The sequence below is a fragment of the Drosophila persimilis genome, unplaced genomic scaffold (assembly GCF_003286085.1).
Source record: "Drosophila persimilis strain 14011-0111.01,24,50 unplaced genomic scaffold, DperRS2 tig00000002-arrow-pilon, whole genome shotgun sequence".
Taxonomy (NCBI): domain Eukaryota; kingdom Metazoa; phylum Arthropoda; class Insecta; order Diptera; family Drosophilidae; genus Drosophila; species Drosophila persimilis.
In genome coordinates, this window is record NW_020825289.1 from 5,716,635 (window position 1) to 5,727,656 (window position 11,022).

The window sequence follows — 11,022 nt, forward strand, 5'->3', positions numbered from 1 at the left end:
GACGAAAGTGGCATGAAGCGGAAATATTATACTACAGAAGTGGAACTTTAGCTGGGAACTAGAGTTCCTTATTATTCGACTACCTTCCCTATCAACAGTCAATGGCCTGGAGCACCTGGGGGGATTCTTATATATTTTGTCATTCATTCACTTGCGATTACATAATTGGTGTGTACGACTAATACTTGACGATAGATCCTCCTCCTCCTCCTCCTGTTGCCTTACCACTTTTCGGCCTCGTCGTTGCTGCTGAGGAGGCACGGCATCATCATACACTTCTCCATGCGGACACGATCCTTGCACTTGTAGCTCAGATCCGTGTTGAGCAGAGTACGGGTGCGCTGCCGGACGGCGTTGTCGCCACACGTGGCTGTGCAGGGCGTCCAGGCGGACCATTCCGAGTAGCGGCACTCATCCCGCGGATCCGGTGGTGGCGTCTTGGCCACATGACGTCGCTCGCCGAATCCCCCACCGCTGATCGAATAAATGTCGTCGCAGCGCTGATAGCAGCGATCGAGGCGCACCAGATGCTTGGGGCATGGCTTGCCACCGTATTTCGGAGTGCGAAGGACGCGACGGGTCCGTAGCTGATAGCCGTCGCCGCAGGTGGCGTTGCAGCTGTGGGTGACCCACTCGGAGACGAGACAGTCGATGGTTTGGAGGCGGTCGTTTTGGAGCTCTTGCTTGTGGCGAGGCAGGCGGCAGGTGTCCTCACACTCCTCCTTCGATTTGAACTTGTTGCGGTTGGTGTCGCAGCGGTCCGACCAGTAGATCGCGCATTGGTCGCTTACGTGGTCGTAGTACCAGTAGTTGGTCACGTCGCTGTCCCGGCAGGGACTCTCGAACAGGTCCTCATAGCAAAGATTAGGAACGATGGTGTCACAGCTGGGATTCGTGCAGTTCACCTCCTCGTGGAGCTTGATGTGGCGGCAGGGATCACTGCCATCGTCGCTGGGGTCTCGCACGCCGTACACCTGGTTGTTGTTCCACACCTTCCGTATACGCTGTCGCTTTCCGTGGCCTCCGCAGGGACCCTGACAGGGCGAGAAGTCCGACCAGGGCGTAATCCCACACACTGGCGGTATATACTCCTCCTTGTGCTGGCTGTAGCTCTCGAAGTTGCGAAAGATCGAACGCTTCTCGGCCCCATCCACCGCGTCTCCAGCTGCGTCCTCGGGGACTATGTCGCCCCCGCACTCCATGGCCTCGCACACCTTCGTCTCCTGCAGGCGCGCCTTGCTCGCCTTCTGGCACTTCTTCTTAGCCTTCTTGTTGAGGTAGTGCCTCGACCGTGTCTGCTCGCCCATGCCACATGTCACAGTGCAAGAGGACCATTCGCTCCACTCGGACAGCCCACACTGCGGATCGTTGGAGCCCTCAGTCGGATATCCAACCTCGGCCTGCACCCCGTCGGCTGTTTCCTCATTGAAGCTGGCGCAATTGCGTCCCACGCAGTTCTTCTCCTCCCGCAGGGCATTGTTGCAACGATGACGCTGGGAAACGTGTAATCAGAGGTTATATATATGCATCTCTTAATTTTTCTTCATCTCAAGGATGGCCTCACCGATGCCAGCACGGGATTCTTGAACTCCCGCGTCCTGTACTGCTTGCCGGGTCCGCATTTGGTGCTGCACTCGTCCCACCTGGTCCAGGCCTGAGTGGCGCACTCCGCCGGCAGCTGCTCCGCTGGAAAGGCATTCAGGAGCTCTAAATTAGGCTTGTTCAGAGTAGATATTAAGTTATTGTGCCTTACAATCAGTCGACTCGCAGTTCTTCTCGTAGAGACGCCTTCGATTGATGTGCAATGTGGCCAGAGGCTTCATCTGAGCTCCGGTGGGATCGTAGAAAGGCGAGCGAGGGTCGTTGGGGTAGTTTGACTTGATGCGACGTACTACGTCGGGCGGCACCTGCGGCTGGTCGGCAGACTGGAGCGAAAAAGAGGGATTTAGCATTGATCGCAGAGAAGCCTTTGTGAGATATGCATGTTACCATATAAGATGGACCGCTGTCAGTGCCCGCATCCCAGGGATACAGATTGTGGACCTTGTTCTCCACCCACGAGCAGTTGGGCAGGCACAACTCCAGCCCGGAGACACCTACAATCCAGTCGGGCGAGGGATCCACCATGGAGACCAAGGAAATCAGATGATGATTCGAGTCGACGCGAAAGACGGCGAAAGTCTTGCCAGTCACATTTGGATAGGCGATTCCCCGTGCCTTGATGATCGTGCGGATGTGCTCGCTCTGGTCCTTCAGCTCGCTTTCCAGGGTGCGTGTGGAGCCGTGCTCGGCCACCTCCCGCAGCCCCTCACTGGCCATCTCCCCGTACTGCCAGAACCGATAGTCGATGGTGTGGGAGGCGCCGATGATGTCGCTGAATCGCGTGCGCCAGCTGTTCGCCGGAAAGTCCTTGGGATGCGTGTGCCGCGACCACTTGCCCTCGAAGGTGAGCTGATAATGAGAGTAATTTAGCTTGTTGAAAGTCATTGAACTTGTTGAACGATACCCACCTCGTACTTGGCCTCGTCGCAGGCACAGCACGGATCCATAATGCTGGGCTGACTGTCGATGTCGTCCACCTCCTCCTCGCACATGCGCTTGGTCAGGAAGCCATCGTCCATGAACCAAACATCGCGATGCTGCATCACGGTCGCCCGCAGCAGTATGCATCCCTGTCCGGGACTTGACGGTGCCACCCAGACCACGTCCACGTGAGTCTTCACATTTGTGTTCGTGTTCTCCACGAGGTTGGCGCACCGCGGACTGAAGCGCGTCTCGGATAGATCCTGTAGCTCAAAGGTGCCCACTGCATTCGGATCATCCTCGCCATCTCCCGTCTCGAGGTCCAGGGCCAATAAAAAGCTCACGAAGGACAGTCCCGAAAAGGCACTCAGGGTCACTGGAAGAGCAGGAAGAGTTTGAAGGGGGCAGGTTACTTGTCTGTGGTTGACCACTCACCGTTGTACCTCTGGCCCGGCACATAGCTCTGGACATTGCCAGCCACGGACAGCACATAGTTATCGTCCACTGGAGACTTGGCTGCGGTGGCCCCCAGCGGGATGCGGTTGCAGGCCTCGATTCGCGGCCAAGTGCGGATAACTGCCAGGAATAGGATGAGGCTCTCGATGGCTTTCATTGCGGATCGCTGCAATCGGATAGCAGAGAAGGAACTTTTATTCTGAATTGGATCGGCTCTGTGGCATCTGCATCCCCCGAGTGGATAAAAGCTGTTTCTGGAACCCATTTGGAATTCCCTTAATTGTCTTAATTATCAGCACTCGTACCGAATGTCAATGGCAGGCCAGTTGTGGATCTGAATTGAACTTGAATTCGTTGGTGGCCTGCGCAAGCGTCTAGGCATACACAGCGATATATCCAATTGCCCATACTTTACCCAGTTTCGATTTCTAGGAATATTTCTATTTTTACAGACACTTTCTATTTCCTTTCAGAGCCAAACCTCATCATTGCCATGCGGAACTTGAACTAAGAGGCGTCTGGTTTGCGTTTATTCCCCCTTGACAATCGCATCGCATTGCAAGCCCATATTTCATCATACATATAGTCCGATATAGTATACGAACGAGTACTACTTCATAGTATATAAACCGTCTACGTCACTGATTAAATTCAATTGAAAAACGCGCCGACTGTTCATAGGAAATGTGAGCAAAATAACAGCCCCCAGACGACTACAAAAACAATTCCCATAGATTTCCATCATTAAAAACACTTTTGGGGCTTCGCCCTGACAGTGGAAAATCGAAGTGAGTCCAAAGTATCCCAGACTGCCAAAAGGAACACTGCAACTTACTGGATACGTAATTTTTCAATGTTTAATGAATCCTTTAATAGTCCTTCAGGATGTTTTTGACACTTCTTTGGCTCAGTATTGGTGGATCTCATGGGATATGAGTTCAGAATCCATTTCGCGCTAGACAGATATGTGGAAAAAAATGAATTCAGAACGGAACGTTCTCTGGAGGCACTCGAACGGCAACTGAATGCAAATTTGCACGAGCATCGGAACCGACAGCCCCGCCGATTACTGGCCTGCCCAGACGATGTGCATCATATGATTCGGGTTGGACGAGTGGCTAATGGGAGAGCGAGAATGGGAACCGACGCGATGCTCTTCTTTCCTATCCATCGTTCAGCACGGCTTCCGTTTTGTGCGTGGCTTCGCATTTGTTGATGGGCTTCTGTTTTCACTCGCCCATCCTAAACAACGGGGGACCGGAATTGGAAACAGCCAGGTACTGTGGACATACATGCAATAAAACCAAATAAAAGCCTGTGTGCCTTAGCTAATGTGTCGGCATTAGCTGTCAGGGCAGGCTGTTAAGCAGCACAATATCTATAACAAACTAAGCTCTCAGATCACTATCAGAGTTAAGTGCAAAATCGTTCATTTTGTTGTATTTATATTATATTTTTTAAACAATTACTGCATTTTGTTGTGATATGTAGAAATGTCTACCAGCACAGTATTTGTTCGCTGTGAGTTCTTAGTTCTCTAGCCAATCTCACTAATTAATTCCCTTCCCGATCCTGTGCAGCTACTAAAGCCAGAGATTTGCGAGCTAAGGCTAATAATTTGAGGGTAAGTTCCTGCGGTAAAAGGGTGAAGGAGCCTCGTTCTAATCTAAAATGGATTGTTCTACAGGCTTCGAATGAAACCCAATTTATTTATACGCTCTGCGGCACTGAAGGGTGTAATCTGAGCATCTGCTCGGTGCCTAGTAAGTCGTGCTCCGGATCCGTCGACGAGCGTATATCGTTGCCAGAGACGCCGCAGCAACAAGCCAAGATCCCTCTCTCGAAGAACAGCCTTGCTCAGGAAGTTACTACCGCAGTCGCCCCACGTATGTTTACCCTCCATCTAATTGTCTTACGGTACGTTTTTCAACGCTCATCCAATTCAAGGTACGGCCCACCAGTGGGTCCTCATTCGAAATCGTGTGCGTGCTTTCCAGGCACAGTACCAGAGTATACAATGCCTTCAAGCGGCGTTTTTCGAGAAGCTGCAATCGTTGGGGCCGGAGGAGTCCAAAATGATTGGCTCGTACAAGTTGGTTGCCATTGTGCTCAACGAGGACAGCAAGTGGGTTCATAGGAATGAGGATCCGACCCGTTTGCTCCAGAATTTGCGTGAGTTTCTATTGATTCCATCCTAAGCCTGTGGACACAGCAGTGCCATTTCAGCCATCGAGAGCGTCCAAGATCTGAAGAATCGTTGCCAGGGGATCGTCGACTCGGGCTTTATGATGTTGTACGATCATCTGGCCAAGGACGAGCTGGAGGAATGCAATCAGAAAGGGAAGCTCACAGCCAAGCTGAAGGATCTTCTGGTACGTCTGGTTCTGGATCTCGTCTGGTTCGCCGTCTGCTCCAATACTCAGCTCTTTCCCGTCTATCCGCAGAGCCGGCAAATGTCCAGCATCGCTGAGAGCATCGACCAGGTGTGTGTGACACCTGTCTGCCAACAGGTTTCGCCCAACAAGGATCAGTACAGCGACAAAAGCGAACTGCGGGAGCAGAAGCAGCTCATGGAGGCTCGGTTGTTACAGATCCATAAGGCCTACAACGGAGAGATGATTAGGCTCAAGGCGGACCTCGAGGAAAAGCTGAAGGCGGTGGAGGAAAACTGGCAGCAGACGGTGGTCGAGCTGAAGCTGATGCTACGACTCTACGAGGCACAAAACGACGAAAACTTAAGGGAACTGGCCCAAAAGAATACCTCTTTGACGACTAAGGACAACACCATCGCGTCGATGAAGGCTGAGATGGAGAACCTAATGTCTCGGTGAGCGGAGCAGCCAGATGGGGATTTCTAATGAAATTTTACTGAGTTATCTTTCCTTTAACAGCAATACGGCGCTGGATCAGCTAGTGAAGGAGTCGGAGGCTATCGTGCTCCAGGCTCAGAAAGAAGTCGAAAGAAACGGGGAATATGTAGTCTCTCTGGAGAACAAGTTGAAGGTCCAACAACAGAAGCGTCAGGATGGACTCGACCAGCTCGTTGTGGAGAGAGATCAGATAATAGCCGATTTGAAACTAAAGGTCCTGAATAACAAGCAATTCAAGACCTATGTCCACCGACAAAAGAAGAATACTCGCAAGTTGCAGGCGGGGAACGCTGAGCTGGATATAAAGATCCAACAGACGAGGGCCGAGATCAGGTGAGGCCCTTACTGTAGAGTTTATCGATGCACAGTGCACCTAAAAGTTTCCATTCCACATTCGCAGGGAGCTGGAGGACCATTTGAGGAGTACAGCAGTCCAGCTTGACTCCAGTTACCAAAGAGAGCAGCAGCTGCACTCGCATCTGAAGGATGTGAAGACGGAGCTGTGCAGGTCCGAGCAGCTGGTGATCCAGATGAGCGAGGAGGCGAAGGCGGTTCGGAGGAGGAATCCCACGCCCAACGACCACCAACAGAAAATTGACCAACTGTGCTTCGAATCTGCCGAGAAGGACAAGAAAATAAATAAGGTCCGTTGTCGAGGCCTCGTCATAGCCGGGCTTATCCTAATTATATATATTTCTCGTTTCAGTTAACCATCCAGCTGGAGTCGAAGGAGGAGCAAGTACGCCTCGTCTGCGAGAAACTTAATCGCAGGCAGAAGAAGCTCAAGTGCATGGAGAATTCTATAAACCTGCTCACGGAGCAGAATATTCACCTCTCCGAGCTCCGGAATAGGCATCGTGAGAATGAGTTCTTGATGGAACGTGAAATTTCCCAACTAATGGGCTCCATGTACGTATTTATTAGGTGGCTATTGCCTTAGTTTAGATCGAGTGTGCTCGATCCCCTTAAAACGGGGCTACGTTGCGGCAAGCTAAGGTAGCAAAGAAAGTTTAATGCGATTTTAAACGAATTGCAATTTTCAGAAAGGTGTATCAAGATCATATTAGCAACAACAGACGACCAGAACAATCAACTGAACTGAATGAATACTACTGTATAGATCCCTCTCTCCAAAATCAGCAGACGCAGGAGAATTTTCAGTTGCATGGAAATTACTTTCGGCCACTTCATAGCCACCTTGCCAGGCAGCAGCAGCAGCAGTATGTGCATCAGTAAGCGAACCGCCAATAGAGATTTCATAGCTTAAATCTTTTGCACCACCACTTCCCGCAGGCATTAGATTAGCAATCAAATTTCGTGATAGTAGGTGGAGCAGATACAATACAATATCAAATGGATCAATCAGACAAATTTATTGTTATAATTTTTCGTGTTTTAGTAAATATTGCAAGTACTAATACTATTTGAGAGGGTATTATATATGCATATCTCCCTGGGTTTGAACTGGGGACGTCGGCAGGGAGATTGACGATGATCAGTAGAGATGCCGCCCGGCTGAATCTGAATCTGGCACAGTTAATTGAAATGATTTGCATTTTGAGGGCAGGGTCGCAGTAATTAATGTTCGTTGGATGGGTTAGAGATACTCCCAAGCGATGATCAATGTGAGTAGCGTAACCCTTCGTGAGCCGATGGATTCATATGTAAGATCTTGGGCTTGAGTTCCCCTAATAATTCCTGTTTGGTTGAAATTCTCAGTGCGCAACGGGCATCGCTATAGCACTCAGCGCTCATCTCGGCAAATATCAGATGGTGCCGCTGCCTCGGCTTCGGAGGTTTCCTAGTCCAGTATCAGTTATGCTTCAGTTAGTCGCACTGGGCCGTTTGCTATAGACGGTTGACGGTGACAAAGTAGGACATCGGGACATCTGTTGTATGCGAGATTAAGAAGATTCCAAGTGAAAGTGTAAGCATAAAAGTATATTTTATCTCTTGTGTGATTATGTGGTGTTGGTGCTTGATCTTTGTGTGTCGTGTATAATAGATAAGCGGAGAAGTTGCCACAAATGTTTAAATGTTTCCGAAGCATTTAGATAATGCCAAGAGTTTACAGCATATCTGGGGTCTGGTAGCTACTATCTAGATCTTACACTTAGCTGGGCAAACAGTCTGGAACAGTCCCGAATTATATGCAACCAACACTCTGCCTTAGACAGGCATTAGATTAGATATTCTTTTCACCATTCCAAAGATTCCGGTCATATTTTGACACACCGTGGCTCACGAGCTGCGGAACCAGGCAGAGATTGCCATGGATGTGATTGATGATCGCATTGAACCCACTGACTAGCGATTTCGAAGTGCATTTTGTCCTATCAGCATTTTGCACGGCGCCCGTACATTTTGGCATTATAATTAATTGCCGGAATCTGTGACAGCAGAAATCAAAATTCAAAATTTTGCTTCCATTAATTTCTAACCAGTTGAGAATTCGGCATAAAATTTAATCCATCTATTTATGGGCCAATTTGGGCAAAGAATAGAATCGCACCTGTTTACTGGTTTAATGGCACGCGATGAGTGGCGTTTTAGAAACTCGATCAACACGATTATGGGATCAAAAATCAATAATAAAAACAAGAAACTAGAAGTAAACAGATTCATAAACTATCCCAATTTATACCCCAAAACTTGATACGCTAAGCGTGCCATCGACTTCTTAGTCACCTGATCTCTGGGACGCTAATGCTAATGAAATGTTGATAAGTAGCCCCGACCTCGGAGCACAATACTGACCCTGTCCAATATCGCCATTTCCCTGGAGTCTATTTTATCGTGGCCTCCCATCTTCATTGATTAATGTGAGCTTTTGTGTCGTGTTCTGCCAGCTTCTTCGTTTACTGTCCTAGGAATTAAGTCAGTCCTAATCCAATAACTATGGATGCTGCTGCAGAGTACCAGAGACTGAGCCAAAGGATGGATAAAAGCCAGGCAAAAGACCAGACAGAGAGAAGCTCCGTTCTCTATACCACATCCAGCGATGAGGTGGGTAGTCGGATTACTTTAGTTTGGAATATCCTTGGCACTACCTCAATCCTTTCAGCTTACTATTAACTGTTGCCTAAACAAAATCGAGGGACAACTTCCGTTGGAGGGACAGGCAGAGGCGGTGGAGAGGGGTGTAAAATCCTCTGGCCAGCGCGATCAATGGAGTCGGGGAGTGGAGTTCCTCTTTTCGTGCATTGCTCTGTCCGTGGGCCTGGGAAATGTCTGGCGCTTTCCGTTCATCGCATTGGAGAATGGCGGGGGAGCCTTTGTGATCCCCTATGTAATAGTACTCCTCCTGATCGGCAGACCGATCTATTATCTGGAGGTGGTCATAGGACAGTTCTCGAGCCGGGGCTGCATCAAGGCCTTCGACATGGTGCCCATTATGAAGGGTGAGTGAATCCCCCTCAGACTCTGTTCGGTCTCTCAACGATGAATATCCTGTCCAGGAATCGCCTACGGCCAGGTATACTCCACTGCCCTGGCCACCACCTACTACGCCTGCATTATGGCCTTAACCATACGCTATCTGGTGGCTAGCTTTGAAGCTGTCCTGCCGTGGACCTACTGTCTGGTGGAGTGGGGCAGTGCTTGCGTGGCCACAGGAGCCACCGTCACACCCAACGGAACTGCCCTCGGCCAGGGTGTATCTTCTGCGGAGCTTTACTTCACGTGAGTTGGACCAAAAACAATATTGCCCCCCTGAGTAGCTCTCAGTAGCTTACCTCTTGTAGGCATACGGTGCTCAGGGAGCCTGAGAACCTGCAGGAGAATGGCCTGGGAACTCCCAGCTGGGACCTGGTGCTCTGCTTGTTCGCTACCTGGCTGATCATTGGCACCATCCTCTTCAAAGGCATACGCAGCTCGGGCAAGGCATCCTACTTCCTGGCCCTCTTTCCGTATCTGATCATGCTGATCCTGTTGGGGAGGGCGTTGACCTTGCCCGGCGCCTGGCGCGGCATCGTCTACTTCCTCGAGCCGAAGTGGTCCGAGCTGCTGAATCCGCAGGTCTGGTATGCTGCCATCACCCAGATGTTCTTCTCGCTGGCTATCTGCTTCGGCACCCTGGTCATGTACGCCTCCTTCAACGACTTCCACAAGAATGTCCACAAGTAAGTTCGTGTATATGCCTTCCTTCCTCCCTCTATCTAATGCCGCCTCCCCTCCCATCAGAGATGTTATCATCATCACCAGCATTGATTCCTTCACCTCAATCCTTGCCGGCTGCATCATCTTCGGTATCCTGGGCAATCTGGCCCATGAAACCAACACCGAAGACATCGCTCAGGTGGTCCAGGGAGGAGCTGGACTGGCCTTCATCTCGTATCCGGAGGCGATTGCCAAGTTCAAGTATCTGCCGCAGCTGTTTGCCGTGCTGTTCTTCTTCATGCTGCTGGTGCTGGGGATCGGGTCCAACGTGGGCATGGCCAGTTCTGTGATCAACGTGGTTAAGGATCGGTTCAACCATCTGCCCCACTGGCTACTGTCCGCCACCTTCTCCCTAATCGGCTTCCTATGCGGGCTGGTCTATATGACGCCGGGCGGACAATTCGTTCTCAACCTGGTGGACTTTTACGGCTGCACCTTCATAGCCATTTTCCTGGCCATTGCCGAGATGCTGGCCGTGGGCTGGATCTACGGGGTGAAGCGCATCTGCAGCGACATCGAGTTCATGCTGAACGTAAAGACGAGCTTCTACTGGCGCATCTGCTGGGCCATTGTGGCACCCGGCCTGATGTTCCTCGTCCTGGCCTATATGCTTTCCAACTATGAGCCCCTGACCTATCGAAGTGTGGAGTATCCCCGGGCTGCTTATACGGCGGGCTGGATCATCTGGGGCCTGGGAGTGCTACAGCTGCCCATTTGGGCCATCTATACGATCTATCAGCAGCCGGGAAAGACTTTCAGCAGCGTAAGTAGGGAGGAGGGATACATCGTAAGAGACTTTTGTTAATTCCTTTCTCTACGCTACAGAAATTGAAGATGTCCCTGCAGCCCACGATGGACTGGGGTCCCCGCCAGCCACAGGAGTTCGAGGCGTACATCCTGCACAGGAATCGCCAAGCGGAGTTCAAGCCGCGACGCGGCGGCTACCTCATTGACAACATCTTTGGCTAAACTATTAAATAGAATTTATTATCATTTAGTTTTACGCTTTATTATT

General features: G+C 50.5%; 3 protein-coding genes and 1 long non-coding RNA gene across 5 annotated transcripts; 3 read left to right on the forward strand and 1 right to left on the reverse strand.

Moving 5' to 3' along the window:
• Positions 1-112: 112 nt before the first annotated feature.
• Positions 113-3,970, reverse strand: LOC6591107 (spondin-1). Its single transcript, XM_002015773.2, has 7 exons — positions 3,815-3,970; positions 2,959-3,145; positions 2,511-2,899; positions 1,990-2,451; positions 1,754-1,925; positions 1,565-1,686; positions 113-1,493 (listed from the first exon to the last, which is right to left on the reverse strand). Exons 2-7 carry the CDS (start codon positions 3,134-3,136, stop codon positions 222-224), a joined length of 2,595 nt encoding a protein of 864 aa, XP_002015809.1. The 5' UTR covers positions 3,137-3,145; positions 3,815-3,970; the 3' UTR covers positions 113-221.
• A 125-nt stretch (positions 3,971-4,095) lies between these two features.
• Positions 4,096-4,944, forward strand: LOC113565253. The gene is made up of 4 exons (XR_003408552.1): positions 4,096-4,256; positions 4,560-4,603; positions 4,667-4,865; positions 4,927-4,944. It is a non-coding gene; the product is annotated as an uncharacterized LOC113565253 (long non-coding RNA).
• An 82-nt stretch (positions 4,945-5,026) lies between these two features.
• Positions 5,027-7,233, forward strand: LOC6591108 (trichohyalin). The gene is made up of 8 exons (XM_026985672.1): positions 5,027-5,151; positions 5,206-5,351; positions 5,424-5,806; positions 5,871-6,182; positions 6,250-6,493; positions 6,556-6,758; positions 6,893-7,081; positions 7,143-7,233. The coding sequence occupies exons 1-8, from the start codon at positions 5,055-5,057 to the stop codon at positions 7,147-7,149; spliced, it is 1,581 nt and encodes a 526-aa protein (XP_026841473.1). The 5' UTR covers positions 5,027-5,054; the 3' UTR covers positions 7,150-7,233.
• A 15-nt stretch (positions 7,234-7,248) lies between these two features.
• On the forward strand, positions 7,249-10,982 carry LOC6591109 (sodium-dependent nutrient amino acid transporter 1). Of its 2 annotated transcripts, XM_026985668.1 has the most exons (8): positions 7,459-7,474; positions 7,569-7,776; positions 8,699-8,855; positions 8,914-9,250; positions 9,308-9,530; positions 9,593-9,970; positions 10,032-10,770; positions 10,833-10,982. In XM_026985668.1, exons 3-8 carry the CDS (start codon positions 8,748-8,750, stop codon positions 10,974-10,976), a joined length of 1,929 nt encoding a protein of 642 aa, XP_026841469.1. In that variant the 5' UTR covers positions 7,459-7,474; positions 7,569-7,776; positions 8,699-8,747; the 3' UTR covers positions 10,977-10,982. The 2 variants fall into 2 exon arrangements, with proteins under 2 accessions (XP_002015811.1, XP_026841469.1); XM_002015775.2 differs by having other exon boundaries at positions 7,249-7,776.
• The last annotated feature ends 40 nt before the right edge of the window (positions 10,983-11,022 follow it).

What these genes read in the sequence shown, in the direction of transcription:
- LOC6591107 (XM_002015773.2), bottom strand. Translation starts at nt 3,136, where the DNA reads ATGAAAGCCATCGAGAGCCTCATCCTATTCCTGGCAGTTATCCGCACT. An exon ending in GCCGGGCCAGAGGTACAACG is followed by an intron (nt 2,900 to 2,958) that starts GTGAGTGGTCAA and finishes CTGCTCTTCCAG; the next exon opens with TGACCCTGAGTGCCTTTTCG. An exon ending in AGAATCCCGTGCTGGCATCG is followed by an intron (nt 1,494 to 1,564) that starts GTGAGGCCATCC and finishes CACGTTTCCCAG; the next exon opens with CGTCATCGTTGCAACAATGC.
- LOC6591109 (XM_002015775.2), top strand. Translation starts at nt 8,748, where the DNA reads ATGGATGCTGCTGCAGAGTACCAGAGACTGAGCCAAAGGATGGATAAA. An exon ending in CATGGTGCCCATTATGAAGG is followed by an intron (nt 9,251 to 9,307) that starts GTGAGTGAATCC and finishes TATCCTGTCCAG; the next exon opens with GAATCGCCTACGGCCAGGTA. An exon ending in TTCCACAAGAATGTCCACAA is followed by an intron (nt 9,971 to 10,031) that starts GTAAGTTCGTGT and finishes CCCTCCCATCAG; the next exon opens with AGATGTTATCATCATCACCA.
- LOC6591108 (XM_026985672.1), top strand. Translation starts at nt 5,055, where the DNA reads ATGATTGGCTCGTACAAGTTGGTTGCCATTGTGCTCAACGAGGACAGC. An exon ending in ATGGAGAACCTAATGTCTCG is followed by an intron (nt 5,807 to 5,870) that starts GTGAGCGGAGCA and finishes TTCCTTTAACAG; the next exon opens with CAATACGGCGCTGGATCAGC. An exon ending in AGGACAAGAAAATAAATAAG is followed by an intron (nt 6,494 to 6,555) that starts GTCCGTTGTCGA and finishes TTCTCGTTTCAG; the next exon opens with TTAACCATCCAGCTGGAGTC.